This window comes from Carcharhinus amblyrhynchos, unplaced genomic scaffold (genome assembly GCF_965287045.1).
Source record: "Carcharhinus amblyrhynchos unplaced genomic scaffold, sCarAmb.v2.hapA scaffold_38, whole genome shotgun sequence".
Classification (NCBI taxonomy): Eukaryota; Metazoa; Chordata; class Chondrichthyes; order Carcharhiniformes; family Carcharhinidae; genus Carcharhinus; species Carcharhinus amblyrhynchos.
Window position 1 is genome coordinate 8420039 of NW_027649779.1, and position 21429 is coordinate 8441467.

General features: G+C 43.8%; 1 protein-coding gene across 1 annotated transcript in view; it reads right to left on the reverse strand.

The window, feature by feature from the left end:
* Positions 1 to 21429, reverse strand: part of LOC145362481 (uncharacterized) — a 47461-nt gene that overhangs the window by 10955 nt on the left and 15077 nt on the right. Inside the window, 3 exon segments of the mRNA XM_080218492.1 lie at positions 12323 to 13516; positions 18248 to 18251; positions 20015 to 20508. Coding sequence (XP_080074618.1) covers positions 12323 to 13516; positions 18248 to 18251; positions 20015 to 20508 — 1692 coding nt within the window.

Here is a 21429-nt window from a genome sequence, read left to right on the forward strand (position 1 = left end):
TGGAATATACAGACTGGACTCACTTCCTTACCCTTCAGTTGCTGCAAGTCCCCACTGACCCCCCAGAATGGGAAAAGAAATGGAAAGGGGGAGAAAAGAAAGTGTTTTACTCACAGGAGGAAGTTTTAATGTTTCTGAAACTCCATCTTCAGTCACACAAAGCTCATACACTGATTGGCTGGAGGAGCAGAGTCCTTCCGGTCCTCCAACTTTTTCCATTGGCCAACACCTCAGCACGAGGGTCAGGGGGTGGGCGCTCATCGGCACACGCGCAGCTTCTCCTCTCCCTTGGACATGCGCAGTCCCAGACCGCCCGCCTGCGCGGCGGATAGAGTGGTTTCTGCGGCGCGATGGAGTGTGGGAGATGCAGCCGCCATTACGCATCCAGACCGCAGTATCCAAAACCCTGGGACTGGAATGGAAAGTTGGGCGCAGTGACCCCGCCCTTTCATAAAGTACAATGGGATATCACTGGATTGGATTGGAATGTCACCTTATAGTAAAATAGGTTGTTAAATTTAGATGGAATGACTTAGAGAACTGGGTGACATATTGGGGAGGACAATAGGTGAGTATGAGACTGAAGTCGAGAGGCAACACCTTCAGGGGAGGAAAATTGGAGAAAAAGCAAGAGGAGGATAGTAGGATGACGTAATTTTACAATCAATAGGTCTGCACGGATTTTTCCCGGGGCTCTGGTTACTTCTCACAGTCTGAAAGATGTACTGGTTAGGTGCATTGACCCGAACAGGCGCTGTAATGTGGCGATTAGGGAAATTTCACTGTATCTCATTGAGACATATAAGATGATGAATGGGATGGATAGGATAGAGGTGGAGAGACTCTTCCCGCTCAAAAAAGACAGTAGGACTAGGGGGCACAGCCTCAAGATAAAGGGGGGGGCGGTTTAGAACGGAGTTGAGGAGGAACTTCTTCACTCAAAGGGTGGTGAATCTCTGGAATTCTCTGCCCGTTGAAGTGGTGGAGGCTGCCTCGCTAAATATTTTTAAGACGCGGGTTGATGGGTTTTTGATAAGAGAGGGGATTAAGGGTTATGGGGAGAGGGTGGGAATGTGGAACTGAGCCACGACAGATCAGCCATGATCTTATTGAATGGCGGGGCAGGCTCGGGGGCTAGATGGCCTACTCCTGCTCCTATTTCTTATGTTCTTTCTTATGTTCTCAAATTCATTGCAGTCTTAAAGTAAACTTTGCTTTTGACTGATAAATAAACTTTACTTCAGAAAAGACGGAGTGTGTGGGGACATATATTTATAATTTGAGATGAAGAACGATTTTCTGTGAGAACTAGAATTGTCAGTTCCAGATTTCTATCCTGTAATCACAGTGATGACTTGATGATATCAATCCTATCACACCCATTAAAATCTCTGTCAGGTCAGTCTTCAGCCTTCTCTTTCCTGGCAAAATTATCCCCAGCCTATTCAATCTATCCTGTGACTTAAACACACTCAGCTCTGTTAACATCCTTGTGAATCTTATTTGAACCTTCGTAAAGCTTTTCTGTCAGCTTTACAGGGATATACTATTAATATTTAGACACAATTTGATTTGGTTACAACAGCATGGTAACTCAGTTCCATATTGACCCTCTAAATGCTTTAGTTTGAAAGGGACTTAACCATCAAGAAAAGCCTCTGAAACAGCAAATGAATTGAAATTTATTTTAAGGTACAATGGTGAACTAGACAAGCGACTTTAATCACTTCAGTTGGGTGGCCATCCCTGTAGAAATATGAATTTTCCTCAGGTTCCTGAACCAAAGGCGATTTCCCAAAATCCTGCCCCCGGGGCATTCAGTACCTCCACAACCAGAGTCCAACCTGCAAAGCCCAAATTCACTCACCAATCCCACTGAGCTTTCCAACACCGCTCTCAGCTGCAATACAGATATCAATGCTATACTGTTAGTCAAAACACAAAACATTGTTCTAAAATTCCTACCTTGCCAATGTAGGTTTATTATTAAAACTTCACCCAAGGCTTGTCTGTAATCTAGAAATTGTTTGTTCCTCAAACAAGTAAACAACCTTGCTGATATTAGAACCTTGACGTAGAGCATTTGACAAACATGTGATTTTACTCGAATGCAGGGGTATTACATCTATCACCTCTTTTATGAAATCTATTAATTCACTCTGATATTTCCCCCCTTTTGTTCATTGGCCTTGTCCAAGATAGCCAACTTCCTTTCCCTTTACAATCTTCTTCTCATAACTAATTTTTAGATATAATTGAACCGGTATAATTGGATATAAAAGCAGTGATAACATATAATTCCTATACAAATTGCATAGACTTAAAAAAAATTCTCAAAGCTGTTCCTTCACCTGTATCCATCTTGTAATTCATTCTGATTAACTATTATTTCTCCCTCGGCTTCATTTGATCTAATCAAAAATTCCATTTAGTTTGGTCTTACAATCAGTTTCTCTATGGAGTATGTGTCAGTGCCTTTATCATTTCAAAGTGATTTCTTACTCTTCAGACCATATTAACCATTTCATGTCATGCTGTTGGTCAAGTAGCTGAGAAAGTCCCATTTAAATCATAGAATCATTACAGTGCAGAAGGAGGCCCATCAAGGCTGCACAGACCACAATCCCATCCAGGCCATATCCCCATAACCCCACTTATTTACCCTGCTAGTCCAGCTGGCAATAAGGCACAATTTACTATGGCCAATCAACTCGCACATCTTTGGATGAAGGCAAAAAACTGGAACACCTAAAGGAAATCCACGCAGACCCAAGGAGAATGTGTAAACTCTATACAGGCAGTCATCCAAGGCTGGAATTGAATCCAGGTCCTTGGCGCTGTAAGGGAGTAGTGTTAACCACTCTGCCACTGGACTGCCCTTCACTTTTCAGTGCAGCTGCACCGTGTACTCTCGGATGTAAGTTAATTCCCAATTTACAAACCATTTCTGCAGTCTCACATCGGTGTTCCAATTTCTTCTTTAATTCTCTGTTGGAATCTCACCTTCACTTATTTCCCTCCCTGTTAAATGTTGTCACTCATTTTCTTTCAAACCAGACAGTGTTCTTTTGCCCTACTTGTTGGCATCTCTCTGCCCTCTCCCACAAATCATTGTTTTGCATTTGTGGAAGGATTATCAGGTCTTTTGGGATTGTGCTGTCTATTTTACCAATTAGTTTCATCATCCTGGATTCCACTGTCTTACAAAGGATGCACCATTCAATAATTCTGTCAGAGTCTTCAAAAGAAAATCCAAAGTCAGGTTTACAGGTGTCCTTCATCTCAATGTCTTTACTTGTTTCCTCCTGTACAGTCCCAGTGTTTTAGATGGTGGCCAGATTATCAAATTCATTTTTCTCAAATAGTTCATAGACAAAGAAACAAGTATCTCCAAGAGAAAACTGTCACCTCATTCATCTCATCGAGACGTCCCTTTCACTCAAATCTTCATAAACACCCAAATGTATGGATTTAAACTACACTTTCAGGAGTTCTGGAGAATCTTTAGAGTCAAATAAATTATTAAGTATTCTTATAATATGTTTTTACAGAAATTAAACATTTCCATTTGATTCCAGGCATTATCAATTTTATTCTTTCCTTTAAACACCAGGTAATTTCCATTTCAAATGCTTGAAATAGCAACTCATGTCAGATATTTATCAATTCCAATCCCAAAAGCAGTCTTGTTGGCTTTCTGAAAGGTAAAGTCTTTTATTCTCTGCTTTCATTCTCAAAACTGCTGCCTTCACTCAGAGCTGGAAACCATCATCACCTGTTTAAACAAAAAACACAAACAATCCATCTGGCTCTGGTCAAGATCTCAGTGAGTTAATGTGTCCAATCATAGGTTACATTAAAAAAAACAAAGGCTGTGTGTCGATTTATAAAAATCAACTGTCTACTGAAAGGGTTAACTTTTCTGTAGAACCTAGAGAGGTGGGGAGTGGGCAGAGGAAATTTGGCATGCAAATAAATTACATAATTTAAGAAACTTCTCTCGTGTTATTTTCTTCAAATTTCATCTCTTTTATCCTTTTTTGAACACCAATTTCAATTTTCAATATTTGCTATTTAATCAAAGTTGAAAGAAGTACTTTGTGAAATGTATTGTTAATTGAATCTCAACAATTTTAATTCAAATGTTTTGGAAAGTTGAAACTGGTTTGCAGCCTTATCTTCATGTTTTGGGAGCAAAATTGGCCTTCACAATCCTAACCTTGAACAACTTAATTTCAAACCCAAATCATTCCTTTTATATTTAGGTACAGTCTGTATTTATTTCAAATAGAAACACACAGCAGTTCAAATTAAATTAATTTTCATTCCCTTTCCAAACTAATTCTTCAAATCTGCGATGCTTGCAAACAACACTCTGCTTCAACAATTATGACTCAAATGTACGGTATTCCTTCAGCTGAGCAAACAAACTTGGAGTAAGTGTTGTGGATCATGACAGTGCAAAAGTCATGGCTAATCACACACACACTGGCATTCCCTTATCACACAGGAGAGGTGGGAGTACTTTTAGTGATTCTTTTTTTGAAGAAAACAACTACATCTGCTGGCTGGTGACTCATTTGTGTCTCAAGTTGTTTGGTTTTAGCTAAACACAGGGAGTGGACTGCTTCAGGGAGGTGTCACTTTGTGGCTGAATTAGCTCCCTCAAAGTCCCCATGCCATCTTCGAACTCTTCACTGGATCTGATATTTTCTGACTGTAAATCAATATCTTGTTCCAAGGTTTGGCCGAACAGCAGTAGGTTTTTCTGAGCACCACTCACCCTATCATCTGTCCCCTGTTCCCAATGTAACTGATTGCCCAGGACAGACATGCTCTCCTGCCAGCAATCAGGTCCATTATGCAGTTTATCCACCAGTTCCCTGAACCCTTTGTATTTTGTATTCAGTTGTAAGGCACAGTTTCCAGTGCAACTGTAGATTAATTTATTCTGGACTTTTTCCAACTTGCTACTTCCTTTGGGAATCTCTTTAGAAAACCTACCAAGGACCCACTCGTAATCTCTGTCACTTTCTTCTACACCTCCCAAGGTATCTTTTGCTCCTGATGCCCTTGACTCCATTGTGAAACTGTCAGTCACATTCTAGTTTATGCCAAAGCCATTGTTGTGTTTGCTTTTTTAAGGCAGCAATGCTAACCACTGTGCCACTGGATGGATTGCTGGCACAGTGGAGAGAAACATAGAAACTAGAAGCAGGAGTAGGCCATTTGGCCCTTTGCGCCTGCTACACCATTCATCTTGATCATGACCTTCGAATTCAATATCCTGTTTCTCCCCCACCCCCACCACCTCCCATATCCCTTGATCCCTTTAGCCCCAAGAGTATATATCACATCTTCTTGAAATCAGACAATGTTTTGGCCTCAACTATAGGGTGATATGGTTGCAAAGAGGTTAGCACTGCTACCTCGCAATGCCCCGCATTTAATTCCAGCCTTGGGTGAGTGTCTGTGTGGAGTTTGCACGTTCTCTCTGTGTCTGCATGGGCTTCTTCCAGCTGCTCCAGTTTCCACCCACAGACCAAAGATGCCCAGGTTTGGTGGATTTGCAGTGTTGAATTCCCTCTTAGTATCCCAAGCTGTGTGGGTTAGAAAGGTTAACCATGGTAAATGTGTGAGATTACAGGGACAGGGCAGGGTCAGGGCCTGTGTAAGATGCTCTGTTACAGAGATGGAGCAGACTGGATAATCTGAATGGTCCCTTCTGCGCTGGAGAGATTCTATGATTCAATGAACACAGGATTGGTCAGAATTATAGGGAGTGGGATAGCTTGATCTTGGGTTTGGACATAGCTCAGCACAACATTGAGGGCCAATGGGCCTGTACTGTGCTGTGCTGTTCCATGTAATCTTTTCACGTGTCCCAAATTTTAAATAACCATTACAATTAAAATTCTCTCATACTCACATGTGTGAGTTTGGATCTGGATTAAAGTCCCCACAAATTTAGAAAAGTCTCCTGGAATCATGTCTCTGGCCAGTGAATATGGCTCTAGGTTCACAACTTCTGTGAAAAAAAAGCTTTATTTATTACACTTCCTTTATTTAAATCTGTTTGACTTAAATCACAGACAGAAAACCTCAAAGCTTGAAGCATTCAACCCACAAATATTATCCTTACCCAGAGAAACATAGTATTAGCTGTATAACAACAATAACCAGAATGAATTCCTTAAACGTTCTTGTGGTTCTGTTTCTAAACTTCCAGGAATGCCTTTAAATAAAGACTCAAGATAAGGTTAATTCCCCTGAAAGATAAGCCTTAACAAATGTAGCCCAAAACAATGATAAAACACATCTACAAACATCCACCAAAACAAACAAAACACACCAATTCTCACAGCTCGTAAATTTCAAACAATGAATCCTCAGCATTTTCTCTCACAGCTTTAGCTTCTTAAAGTGACAGAGCGCCACAAACATTTCACAATATACTTTAATGATTGGAAGGTGGTGCGCGACAGACTGGAGGGGCTGATTGTGGACAAGTCCCCAGGACCGGATGGAATGCATCCGAGGGTTCTGAAAGAAATGGCGGAGGTGATAGTGGATGCCTTGGTGGTTATTTTCCAGACGTCGCTGGATTCCGGGGAAGTGCCGGAGGATTGGAAAACGGCTAATGTTACGCCGTTGTTTAAGAAGGGTGCCAGGCAAAAGGCGGGGAATTACAGGCCGGTTAGTTTAACGTCTGTGGTAGGTAAAATGTTAGAATCCGTCATTAAGGAGGAAATTGCGAGGCATCTTGAAGGGAATTGCTTGATAGGGCAGACGCAACACGGTTTCATTAAAGGGAAGTCGTGTCTGACAAATTTACTGGAGTTCTATGAGGATGTGTCTAGGGCGGTGGATAGAGGAGAGCCGGTGGATGTGGTCTTTCTGGATTTTCAGAAGGCGTTTGATAAGGTACCTCACAAGAGGTTACTGCAGAAGGTCAGAGGACATGGAGTTGGGGGTAGGGTGTTAGCGTGGATAGAGGATTGGTTGTCAAATAGGAGGCAGAGAGTGGGGGTCAATGGGTGCTATTCGGATTGGCGGTTGGTGACTAGTGGGGTGCCCCAGGGGTCGGTGCTGGGGCCTCAGCTATTTACCATTTATATAGATGATCTGGAGGAGGGAACCGAGTGTAGGGTGTCGAAATTTGCTGATGACACCAAGATTGGGGGAAAGGCAAATTGTGCGGAGGGTGTGGAGAGTCTGCAGAAGGATCTAGATAGGCTGGGCGAATGGGCCAGGAAATGGCAAATGGAATTTAATGTTGGCAAGTGTGAGGTGGTCCACTTTGGTAGGAAGAATGGTAGGAAGGACTATTACTTACGTGGCGAAAAACTGCAGCAGGCGACGGTGCAGAGGGACCTCGGGGTCCTTGTGCATGAGTCGCAAAAACCCAGCCTGCAGGTGCAGCAGGTGGTCAGGAAGGCGAATGGGATGCTGGCCTTCATAGCGAGGGGGATTGAATATAAAAGTAGGGAGGTCTTGCTGCAGCTGTATAGGGCATTGGTGAGGCCGCAGCTGGAGTACTGTGTGCAGTTTTGGGCGCCGCACCTGCGCAAGGATATTTTGGCCTTGGAGGGAGTGCAGAGGAGGTTTACTAGGCTGATACCGGAGTTGAGGGGGTTGAGCTATGAGGAGAGGCTGAATAAACTAGGCTTGTACTCGTTAGAGTTTAGAAGAATGAGGGGAGATCTCATTGAGACGTATAAGATGATGAATGGGATGGATAGGATAGAGGTGGAAAGACTCTTCCCGCTCAAAAAAGACAGTAGGACTAGGGGGCACAGCCTCAAGATAAAGGGGGGGCGGTTCAGAACGGAGTTGAGGAGGAACTTCTTCACTCAAAGGGTGGTGAATCTCTGGAATTCTCTGCCCGTTGAAGTGGTGGAGGCTGCCTCGCTAAATATTTTTAAGAAGCGGGTTGATGGGTTTTTGATAAGAGAAGGGATTAAGGGTTATGGGGAGAGGGCGGGAAAGTGGAACTGAGCCACGACAGATCAGCCATGATCTTATTGAATGGCGGGGCAGGCTCGAAGGGCCAGATGGCCTACTTCTGCTCCTATTTCTTATGTTCTTATGTTCTTATGAAGATGGAAAAGAAGGTACTGTTGCCTTCTAGTATATGCCAAAACCATTGTTGTATTTGCTTTTTTAAGGCAGCAGTGCCACTGGATGGTCTGCAGATGATACAAAGATATGTGGAGGGACAGGTAGTACTGGGGAAGCAGGAGGGCTGCAGAAGGACTTTGATGGGCTAGGAAAGTGGGCAAAGAAGTGGCAGGTGGAATACAATCTGGACAACCGTGAGATTATACACTTGGGTAGGAGGATTGGAGGCATAGACTATTTTCTAAATGGGGAAATGCTTTGAAAATCAAAAGCACAAAGGGACTTGGGAGTTATTGTTCAAGATTCTTTTAAAGCTAACATGCAGGTTTAGTCAGCAGTTAGGAAGGCAAATGCAATGTTAGCATTCATGTCAAGAAGGCTAGAATACAAGAGCAGCGATATACTTCTGAGACTGTATAAGGCTCTGGTCAGGCCCCATCTGGAGTATTGTGAGCAGTTTTGGGCCACACACCTAAGGAAGGATATGCTGGTCTCGGAAAGAATCTGGAGGAGGTTCACAAGAATGATCTCTGGAATGAAGAGCTATGTGAAGAATGGTTGAGGTCTCTGGGTTTGTATTCATTGGAGTTAAGAAGGATGAGGGAGGATCTTATTGAAACTTAGTAAAAAACTAGAACTAGAGGGCACAACCTCAGGCTAAAGGGATAATCCTTTAAAACAAAGATGAGGAGCAATTTCTTCAGCCAGAGAGTGGTGAATCTGTGGAACACTTTACCACATAAAGCTGTGAAGGCCAGCTCATCGAGAGTCTGTAAGACAGAGATAGATAGGTTCTTGATTAATAAGGGATCAGGGATTATGGGGAATGGGGATGAGAAAAATATCAGTCATGATTGAATAGTGGAGAAGACTTGATGGACTGAGTGGCCTAATTCTGCTCCTATGTCTTATGGTCTAAGCTCACAACGCCTTGATTAAATAAGATGTAAGATCCTTCATTCCCCTTCATTATAACAACCTTATTTTTAAGCCGACCTCCAAGGCTGATTTTAGAGGCAACATCTAGTCTTTGTTAATTTAAAATCCCAAACATGTTGCAGGTGTAAAATATTTGTTCTTTATCTGGGACTGGGTTGACAACACAATAAAAGTCTCAGTTATTCCAAGTTCCTCCAGGCTACGCTTAAAATTTCTACATTTAACTGGTTCCCATAAATCCTCAATCAAAAACTACCAGGTGATTTACAAACAAACCAACTGTTCACTGAAAGTGTTAGCTTTTCTACAGAACTTAAAGGGGTGGGGAGTGAGCAAAAAAAACTTGGCACACAATTACATCACTTTACATATGATGGGAGTTTTTCTCAGAAGCCAAGTGTTGGGATGAACCCAGTTCATACAAAGATTTGCGGAAGACACTGTATTGGTTTAAGACATTCTTTATTGACCAACGCGCACTGGGAGAAAGGCAGCTGGGCAGTCCAACTCCTTTATAAAGTTATTCATTGGCCATATAGTTATACTATTTTGAAGGTTCATTTCACCCACCCACTCTGTCATCCCAACTGGATGCTCCAATCATGTTCGTGCACAATATTTACCTTGGCCAATAACGTTCCATCTTTTGGAAGAATGGGAATTCATTGGTCTGTAGAATCTGAAAGTTCCTGCCCACTGTTACTTTGCAACTTTCACTTATGGAGGTCCACAGGGTTCAAAGGTTGCTTTCTAACTGATTCTCAGCAACTTCTATTACACAGCTTATAGAGTTCAAAAGTTTCTTTCCACTACCTGCTTAGCCATCCCTTATCAGTAAAAAATGAATAATTCTATTCATTCTAATGTCTGGGAAGCGTGTACTTTTATAACTCATACTGATAAAAACTGTGTTCTGTGGCTTCACTATTCTGAAAGAATGTGGCCTGTCTCACTCAGTTTTTATCCCATTATACTTTATGCGGTCTGCAGTTTGGCCAAGGTACACATTTTAGTAAAAAAAGTACATATTTAAATCTGAAATACATGTTTAAATTCTCTATGTGTCTCTATGCAGACAGTACCTTTGTATTATATAAATAAGGCACACTGTGGTCCTTATTCTACGTTAGTCTAAGTCAGTCCACCCTGTTTCAATAGCCTTTATTAGTTTTTAATCTCAAGGTATTCTGAACCCATATAACAAAATAATTTTAACAAACTTAAAGCTTATAATTAGTCTCAAGTAGGCTTCACTGCAATGAAGTTATTGTGAGAAACCCCCTCTCTAACAACAAAAGAAACTTGATTTTAAACTTCATCTATTAATTTTTTTTGTTATATTCCTCAAACTATTTTAATTTGATCAGTTTTTGTTAGGGATGGGTAATTTCTGTTCTTCTCAACTGGTTCACTCATTTTCTTAATTCTACACGGGCTCAGAGAATCAGAACCCACACTTTATCATCCATATCCTTCTTCTCCTTTTGTCACCAATTTCTCTCTGTATTGCAGGAGGGTCGTGGGGATTCCAATCAGACTTAATCATTTATTATAAAAGTCAAACAAAAACAGAAAATGTTGGAAAATCCCAGCAGGTCTGACAGCATCCGTGTCGAGGTGCAAGATCCGTGTTCTTATGAGAGCATAGAGCCAACTTTTCAAGTCTGGATGACCCTTCACGAGAGGTCCTATGAAGTGTCATCCAGACTCAAAATGTTGGCTCTATTCTCAAATCATTTTATCGATAAGTTTCTGGCTCTTAGTTTCCAAAACGCAGATAAGAAATCTGTCTGGTGCCCACTCGAGCTGTGAATTTTTCACTGTCCACGCTTGGGTCGGATTATAACCATTAGAATCCACTCTTAGAGGTCAACTTTTCAGTCCAGTGCTGCTTGGAGTGTATTGTCACTTCACTGACTACCGGATAACAAAACCTTCACAGTTCTTATCACAAATCTATGATAAAATAATTGAAGCAATGCCTGAGAACGCTTCTTAATATACTACCTACCATCGTTTGTTGATTGGTCAGACCCGCTTTTTTACAGTTTCGGACATCTCAGCCGCTGAACACCAGCTGGTTATTCATAGATTCATAGAATCTTATAGTGCAGAAGGAGGCCATTTGGCCCATTGAGTCTGCACCGACCACAATCACACCCAGGCCCTATCTCCCATGCATTTACCCTAGCTAGTCCCCCTGATACTAAGGGGCAATTTAACACGGCCAATCCACCTAATCTGCACATCTTTAGACTTTGGGAGGAAACTGGAGCACCCGGAGGAAAGGAGGACATGGGGAGAATGTGCAGACTCCACACAGATAGTGACGTAAGCCAGGAATCAAATCCTATGAGATAGCAGTGCTAACCACTGTGCTACCATGCTGCTCAAACTTATGGAGTAAGTTTAATGCTAATGCATTCTGTGTAAATATTCTCACCAGGTCCTCTTTTGGAGCCTTGCTAAGCAGCTTTAATGATCTGTGATTGCAGAAACTGAGTAGTCACAAGAATGTGGTCAAGAGAGTCCAGTCCCATAATCTGCAGTCCTTTTATAACAGAATATGTGGCTGTATGTAGCTGCCTCGGCCATGGTCAACCCCAACACTGCCTTCTTGAACTGCTACAATGCCTAAGGTGTAAGTATGCCCACAGTGCTATTAGGGAGGGATTTCCAGCTACACATTCCTGACAAGATTCTGACAGGTTTAAATCAGGTGGACAAAGAAAAGCTGTTCCCATTCGTTGGTGGGACAAGAACAAGGCGGGGTCATAGATTTAAAGTTTTGAGTCAGAGATGGGGGGGATGTGAGGAAGAATAATTTGATGTAGCGAATGGTGATGACCTGGAACTCGCTGCCTAAGAAGGTGGAGAAAGTGGAGACAATAAATAATTTCAAAGAAAATTGGATGGGCATTTGGGGGTTCCAAACAGAAATCCTTACTAATTATCTCTGAACTTCCTAACATCCTGTCACTGATGATACTTTTGTGAAATTTGAAAGCAGGTATTTGCAACAAGTCTCAAAGATCATTAACCCACTGGATGCAATGTCATGAGGCCAGCCAGTCCAGCTGAAAGAAACCCTCCAACATTCCCCATTGTCCAACTGTGAGAATGAACAAAATGCAGTCCTGGATGTAATTGAGAGCAGAAACAATAAACAGAATCCAACCCCTGGAATCACTCGTGAACTTGTTGGTGTCTCAACAGCTGGGATGAAAGTCTAAAACCCTTCCCACACTGAGAGCAGATGAACGGCCTCTCCCCACTGTGAACTCGCTGGTGTGTGCACAGGTTGGATAGGTCAGTGAATCCCTTCCCACACTGAGGGCAGATGAATGGTTTCTCCCCAGTGTGAATTCGCTCGTGTGTCCGCAGACTGGATATCTGAGTGAATCCCTTCTCACACTGAGAGCAGATGAATGGCTTCTCCCCAGTGTGAACTCGCTGGTGTCTCCGCATGTTGGATGAATCACTGAATCCCTTGCCACACTGAGAGCACGTGAATGGTCTCTCTCCAGTGTGAACTCGCTGGTGTATCTGCAGGCTCGATAAATGAGTGAATTCCTTCTCACACTGAGAGCAGGTGAACGGTCTCTCCCCAATGTGAACTCGCTGGTGTGTCTGCAGGCTTGATAAATGAGTGAATTCCTTCTCACACTGAGAGCAGGTGAATGGCCTCTCCCCACTGTGAACTCGCTGGTGTCTCTGCAGGCTGGATAACTGACTGAATCCCTTCCCACACTGAGAGCAGGTGAATGGCCTCTCCCCAGTGTGAACACACTGGTGTGACTGTAGATGGGACGATTGTGTGAATCCCTTCTCACACTGAGAGCAGGTGAACGGCCTCTCCCCACTGTGAACTCGCTGGTGTCTCTGCAGGCTGGATAACTGACTGAATCCCTTCCCACACTGAGAGCAGGTGAATGGCCTCTCCCCAGTGTGAACACACTGGTGTGACTGTAGATGGGACGATTGTGTGAATCCCTTCTCACACTGAGAGCAGGTGAACGGTCTCTCCCCACTGTGAACTCGCTGGTGTCTCTGCAGGTTGGATAACTGACTGAATCCCTTCCCACACTGAGAGCAGGTGAATGGCCTCTCCCCAGTGTGAACACACTGGTGTGACTGTAGATGGGACGATTGTGTGAATCCCTTCCCACACTGAGAGCAGGTGAATGGCCTCTCCCCAGCGTGAACACACTGGTGTGACTGTAGATGGGACGATTGTGTGAATCTCTTCCCACACTGAGAGCAGGTGAATGGTCTCTCTCCAGTGTGAACACACTGGTGTGACTGTAGATGGGACGATTGTGTGAATCCCTTCCCACACTGAGAGCAGGTGAATGGTCTCTCTCCAGTGTGAATTCGCTGGTGTGTCCGCAGGTGGGATAACTGAGTGAATCCCTTCCCACACTGAGAGCAGGTGAATGGCCTCTCCCCAGTGTGACTGCGCCGGTGAACCTCCAGCTCTGATGGGAATCTGTATCTCTTCCCACAGTCCCCACATTTCCATGGTTTCTCCATGGTGCAGGCGTCCTTGCCTCTCCCTTGGGTGGACAATCTGATTGGCTGGAGGACAAGAGTCCTTCCGGTGTTCTAACACTTCCCATTGGCCAGCTACGGTGAGAGGCAGTGAGTCGGAAGTGCACATTGGCGGAATTTGGGGAATGCGCATGTGCGGGTGTGGGGCGGGGCCCGGGACAAAGCCGGCGCACTGACCATTGTCTGTCCGGGTCTTCCAGCCTTTCCCATTGGACAGCCGCTCAGCGCGGCTGGAAGGCAAAGTCCCGCCTACCCCCACGTGGGGCTCCGCCTCCCATTGTCTGTATGCGGGGGATTGACCAATGGGAACTCTGGACGACCGGAAGGACTCTGTTCCCCCAGCCAATCACCGCTCTTCATTGTCTGAATGCGGAAATGGACAATGGGCTTGTTCAGCGGCTCACTCCTGGCCAGCAAAGCTGCTGCTGCTCTCTCTCTCTGAATGAAGATTGAGCTTTAGACAGATTCAAACTTCCTTATGTCTCCAACATTTGCGAATAAAACACTTTTTTTCTCTTACTCTAGTCTTTAATTTTTAACTTCCTGATCATCACTTGTTGCCTAAATTAGGATCCTCCTTACATTTTTCATGTATCTCTTGCTTTGTATTATACACATCGTTGCAGCGGCACCGTGGCAGAGGCTGGCACAGCTGCTTCACTGATCCAGGGACACTGGTTCGATTCTCCGGCTTGGGTCACTGTCTGAGCGGATCTGCAGATTTTCCCTGTGTCTTCATGGACTTCCTCTGGGTGCTCCAATTCTCTTCCACACTCTAAAGATGTGCAGCTTAGGCTGATTGAACATGCTAAATTGTCCCTTACCTCCAAAGATGTGTAGGTGAGAGGGAATGGCGGGGTAAATAGGAATGGTGTCTGGGTGGGATTCTCTGTCAGAGTCATTGCAGACTCAATGGACCAAATGATCTCCTGCACTGTAAGCATTCTAAGATTCCGTGATTAGTCTGTTCATTTATGTCCAAATGTAAAACTTTAACATGGTTGTCAGCTTGAAGATTTTCAACTCTCTGTGTCCAGGACAGGAAGAAGTGAGAATGGATCTGTTAATCAGCCTCAATCAGCACCTTCAGGAGAATTGGGAGGGTGAATATTAGATACAGCAGGGTGAGAATGGAGGGAGAGTGTGTGAGATGGGGATTTACAGCTTTTGGGGAATGAGAGAGGATAGAATGTTTCATAGCAACTAGAATTGTCTGTTCTGAATTTCTATCCTGTACTGACACGATGACTTTTGTAAACTCATTCTACAGGACATCAGAAGGTGACAATTTACAGACCGAAATCTAAAATAAACATCATATCTAGATCTGACAGAGTCGCTTGATTCATCGGGGCCTGACCATCATTGACTGTTGAATCAAGCAGGAAAAATGTTGCTCTGTATTGTCTGCTTCAGAATACTTTAAAATAAGTGAGATTGTGAAAACTCCGAGATATGCAGACACCCAAGTGAGAGTTTTCCAGTACACTGAATGTGGAAAAAGAACTTCAATCAGTTACATAGCCTGAAAATACATTGCAGCAATCATAGCAAGGACAGACTGTACCTGTGCTCTGTGTGAGATTTAACTGATCGTTTAATCTGAAGAGTCACAAGGACACCCACAGCATGGAGAAACCATGGAAATGTGTGGACTGTGGGAAAGGATTCAGACACCCATGTTGACTGGAAATTCACCAACGCATTCACACTGGGGTGAGGCCATTCACCTGCTCTGTGAGTGGGAAGGGATTCACTCAGTTACTCTCACTTGTTGAAACACACTGTCACTCACAGCAATGAAGACCCTTTAAATGTTCTGACAGTGGGAGCGGCTTCAAAAGATATTGGCAACTGGTGTCCCATTGTGACATTCACACTAAGGAGAGATCGTACAGCTGCTCTCACTGCACAAAGAAGTTTAGAAGGTTATCCAGCTTGCGGGCACACCAGTGGGTTCACACTGGAAAGGGACCATTTGTGTGTGGGAAGGGATTCTTTCAGTCATCCCACCTGGTAACACACCAGCAAGTTCACAAGTGATGACCAGGAGTGTATTCTGCTGTTATTGCTGCTGTTAATCACATCCAAGACTGCACCATGTTCATTCTGACAGTTGGTGAAGTGGGAGGGTCGGAGGGTTTCTTTCTGCTGGACTTGGCAGTTTCAAAACTTTGCTTCCAGTGGGCTGATGCTCTTTGAGCCTGGGAGAGCACATTTCCACTGAAATGATCCACAGAAGCTGAAGAAGGACATTTATGTTATCCTGGATGGTAAATAGTGTTTTTCCCACCCATAAATACAGAGAGAGCTGGAAAAAAGCAGCAGGTTTGGCAACATCTGTGGAGAGAGAAACAGTGTTAATGTTTCATGATGTAACTCTACTTCAGAACTAAAGAGCAGGAGAAATGTGGTGAGTTTGTTGATGGGGGAGGATCAGATAGAACAAAAGTTTGTTATGGACAAAGTACTCAATGACTTGCAAAAAAAATTTGGGACGGGTGGGGAGAGTGGATTTTAGTAAAATAAGGCAGGATCTGGCCTTGACCGCTGAAGTGTTCGCCAACAGGAAGGGAACAGTCTTGCCTGGTGATTGTCGAGCGATGTTCATTCATCCGTTGTCGTAGTGTCTGCATGGTCTCCTTAATGTACTATGCCTCGGGATTTCAGTGGTCATGGGCATTTGGCCTCTGATCTTTGGGTAAATGTTCTCCAAGGTGGCCTTCATGACATACGACAGCGCAGAGTCGTTGCGCAGAAACTGATAGCCAAGTTTCGCACACATGAGGACGGCCTCAAGTGGGATCTTGGGTTCATGTCACACTATCTGTAACCTCCATGACTTGCCTGGGCTTGCAACATCTCACTTTCTGTCCTGTCTGGAGACAATACACATCTCTTTAACCTGTGCTTAATGCTATCTCCACTCACATTGTCTGCACCTTTAAGAATTGATTAACTGTAAAGACTCACATTCTAATCAGTATTCTGTAAACTGTGTGTGCCTTTATATGCTCTGTTTCAGACCAGAACTCTCCACTCACCAGACGAAGGGGCAAACCCCGAAAGCTTGTGGGTTTACTATCAAATAAACCTGTTGGACTTTAACCTGGTGTTGTGAGACTTCTTACTGTGTTTACCCCAGTCCAATGCCAGCATCTCCACATCATAATTACAGCAATGGTAGAGTGGCTTCTTTCTGAGCTGTGGTGAATCTGTTCTGCACCATGTGTCATGGCCTTCCTGGTGTCAGATCCCCAAAACCTGACTCAATTCTCAAACAGCAGCTGAACCATTGTTGAGAAGTTTATTTTATAAAATGTCAGATGATTTTTTTAAACACACCCTCCAGCTTGAATGATTTCTGTGTCTAAACCCTTTATAACTTGGTGGAAATTTATTGAGGTACAGGGTGTAATATTTTGTGCGCTGTGGGAGAAAATAGTTTAGTCTGAGTTAGAGAGTCAAACAGGCTCTTTACTGCAGACAGCTCACCATGGCAACACTGATAAGATATTCCATTGCACAGAATCGACTCTGAAACCCTTGCCTCAGGCCTGGTTGTACTCAGTAGCCATTGATGATTTAATATGTTTTTGTGACTGTCTTGAATCAGTGACTTTAAGGCTGATGTTACTAATTTAAAATAAACCCATTCAAACTAATTTATAAAAGTCTGCATTAAAATATCAGATGGAGGAATTCACCGGAGCCTGTTAACCGCTGGGACAATGATACAACAGACATTGAGTGAGGTACAGATCCGACCTGGAAACTGGAGGAGTGAATATTGGAAATACTGTCCCTCCAGCACTCAGTGCCTTGTGACTTCACCCAAAGCTTTGGGCTCCTAGACACAGAACAGGAGCTCCTTTACATCTGGGCTTAGAGTCAGGAAGGACAAAGGTGAAGGCTGGAAACGTGCTGACAAATCAGAGATCAGTGTAAAACTGGGATCTATTCCTGACCGAGAGTGAAACAGTGGGTTTAAATTTCAGGGCTGAAAAATGATTGGTAATTATTACGGTTCCATCTAGTCAGCAGAATTTCTAATACCAGGGAGAGACACAGAAGTTCTGCTTCCCAGTCTGGAGTCCAATAGCTTCTAACTAAAACTGAAAGTGAATCCTTGGATTCTTCTGTGAAGGAACCACCTGACCTTGACCTGTCAATCAATCTTCCCACAACAATTCAAAAGGGATGTAAACTCAGAAAACTACAGGACATTCCATTAGGCCCAAATTACAAATAAAAAGGCCAATTGTGCTTTCATCAGACATCAGGCAATGAAAGAAAAAACACAGAAATAGAATTAAAATACATTCCTTAAATGCACAGTAGCATCACAAGTGAAATGTGAGCTCACTGGTGTCTCAGAAGATGAGATGCCTGATTCAATCCTTTCTGTAAGTAATTGTCAGGATTGCATTCTCATGGATGTTCCACATCTTGTACTTTATTTATGGTGGCACATCATTAAAACAGGAAATTATTGGATACAACCTGCAGCTCCTTCCTTTTCAGATATGTATAAGAAATAGGAGCAGGATTCGGCCATTTCACCCACCGAGATTGCTCTGCCAATCAATGAGATTGTGGCTGGTCAGATTATGGCTGATTGCAGCCTGAACTCCACATTCCTGCCTTGCTCCCGTTACCTTTGACTCCCTTTTGATCAAAGCTCTGGGGAACTCAGCCTTGAATATATTCAATGACCCAGCCTCCGCTGCTCTCTAAGGAGAGAGAATTCCAAAAGTGAATGAGAAGAAATTCCTCCTCTCCTCTCGTTTAATTCCTCCTCACCTCCCCAATTATTATTAAACTGCGCTTCCAGTTTGAGATTTCCAGAAGGGAAAACATCCTCTCAGCATCCACTCTGTCAAACCCCCTCAGAATCTTAGGTTTCAATAAGATCATCTCTCATTCTGATAAACTCTGTGGTCAGACCCAACCTTTCCACATAAAGTAACCCCTTCATCCCAGGAATCAGCCCAGTGAACCTTCTCTGAACTGTTTCCAACACAATTGTATTTTGTGCCTTTTACTGAAAACAGGAACAAATATTTGTTCAGAGTCTGGGCCATTCCATCATTTATTGCTCAGTCTTAAAGTTTAAAGTTTATTAGTCACAAGTAAGGCTTACATTAACAACAGAGATGAAGTTACTGTGAAATTCCCCTAGTTGGCACTCTATGGTGCCAGTTCAGGTCAATGCACCTAACCAACAGGTCTTTTGACTGTGGGAGGAAACCGGAGCACCCGGAGGAAACCCACGCAGACACAGGGAGGACGTGCAAACTCCATACAGACAGTGACCCAAACCGGGAACTGAACCCAATTTCCTGGCAGCGTGAGGCACAGTGTTAACCGCTGCGCCGCTTCGTCTCACCTGCCAAGGAACCAATGCTCACTTCAGCTTCTCTTTCCCAATTTATAAACTTGGAGAAAGTTTAATTTGAATTTTTTCCTGTGAGTTTCCCCGCATTCTCCATTTTCCAAGACATTCAGTGATTTTAGAGAGGAATGGGAAGTTGAAAATCGGTAGTAGTTTGCTCGGACGGTGGGAGCAAGAGCTGGTTCTTTGAGGAGGGGGTGATGTTGGCAGTTTTGCAGATAGTGACAGGAGCCGAGGCAAGGGAACAATTAAAACAATCAGCTCAGACGGGGAAGGTGATGGTCAGCAACCTAGTGAGAATAGAGTGAAGGGAGCAGAGGGTGAGTCTCACGGAGAAGGCGAGCTCTAGAGGGGATGAGAGGAGATAGGAGAAAAACTAAAGAAAGAGGCAAGTTTAAGGCTGAGGGAAGAAGGAGATTTTAGAGACAGTTTGGCCCAATGGAAGGGAATGAATCAGCGGAGGCAGCTGATCAGATTGTCTCAATCTTAGTGACAAAGAAGCTCCATGAGCTCCTCACTCTTGTTGGAGGAAACGGGGGAGGGAGAGAATTTAAAAAGGAACTAACTTATGTTGGTGACAATAAAAGGACTTGTCACACTATGTTTAACACAAAGCTGATTTATTTGTCCTTTATCCAGAATATTAATCTCTACCTGAAATGGAACTCATTAACATCAGAAACAGACCCAAAGAACATAGTTCAGTCCTGGATGTTATTAACAGAAGAATCCAATCTCAGTAATTACATGTGAACTCTCAGGTCTGTCAACAGGTTGGGTAAACAGATAAATCCCTTCCTACACACTGAGCAGTGAACAGCCTCTCCCCAGCATCAGTGTGCTGGTTTACAGTGAGTTGAGATGATTGTCTGAACTCAGTCCTACAGTGAGAGCATCTGAATAGTCTCTTATAAGTGTGAACACATTGACGGGACATCGGTTCCTCCAATCTTCCATGGCACTTCCTGGAGTTGAGCCTTCAAACACATTTCTTATCAGTGTGACTGCGCTGGTGTTTTCGCAGGTTGGCTAACCGAGTGAATCCTTTCCCACACTCGGGGCAGGTGAATGGTTTCTCCCCAGTGTGAACTCGCTCATGTGCCAGTAGGTTCGATGAGTGAGTGAATCCCATCCCACAGTCAGAGCAGAGGAATGGCCTCTCCCCGGTGTGAACTCTCCGGTGGTTCAGCAGGTTGTATGAATGAGTGAATCGCTTTCCACAGTCAGAGCAGATGAACGGCCTCTCCCCGGTGTGAATTCGCTGATGTGTCACCAGACTGGATGACTGAGTGAATCCCTTCCCACACACCGGGCAGGTGAACTGTCGTTCCCCAGTGTGATTTCGCCCATGAGCTTTCAGTTCAAATGGGTAACTGAATCCCTTCCCACAGTCCCCACATTTATAGGGTCTCTCTCCAGTGTGAACGTGCTTGTGTCTCAACAAGCCAGATGATCGGCTGTAGCCTTGCCCACACTCAGAACACGTGTACGGTTTCTCCCCACTCTTAACGGTGCTTTTACATTCCATGTTCAAATTCTGATGATACTGAAGTTCTGATGAATTGGGTGACTCTCAGATCCTGAGGTGATGTTCAAATTTCCCAACTGTAAATCCTCAACTTCCAATACCCTGTGAAATTGATTTAAAACAGAAAAAAAGGGAATGAGAGAGAACCCACAAAACACAAAGGCAGGTTGTGAAATCGAGCTGAACGAATCTGGTAATTTGTGAAGCTGGCAGTAGGAAAAAATGACCATGAAAACTGCTTGATTGTCACAAAAACCCAACTGGCCTCTATGGGAGGTGAGAGAAAGAGGTGAAGGAGAGAGATTTTTTATATCTACAAGACATACTAAGAGAGTAGTCAGCAAAGCAAATTTGACCCCGAGCTTCATAAAGTGTGATATTGATATATAAACAGGGAAGTTATTCTGAATATTTATAAAGCTCTGGGCACCACTTAAGACCCCGCCCCTCATTCACTCTGATTGGTTGGAGGATGAGCCGCTCTCCCTCGGTTCTCTTCCTATTGGTTCAAATCAGCCATCAATCAGCCCCCGGGCATTGTGACACGGGGCACGTGCAGTGCGGCTCATGTCCAGGGACAGACACTTGTTAGTTTCACCTTCAGGCGGGAAGGAGGTGGTTAAGCAGAGGCAGCGTTAGGGGCAGTAAGTGGGAGGGGAGGCCTCAACATTCAGGGCAAACCCCATTCATCAGGGTCTGGATATTATCAGCCTTTGAGTTTAACAGTTGAGTTCCAGCTCATTACCATTTACTTTTTAAAAGAAGTCCTCATTTTCCCTGTCTCTCTTTCCAAAATCTTAAAACTGTGTTCATAAGTTTGTAAGATTATAGGAGCAGAATTAGGCCATTCGGCCCATCAAGTTTTCTCTGCCATTCGACCATGGCTGATATGCTC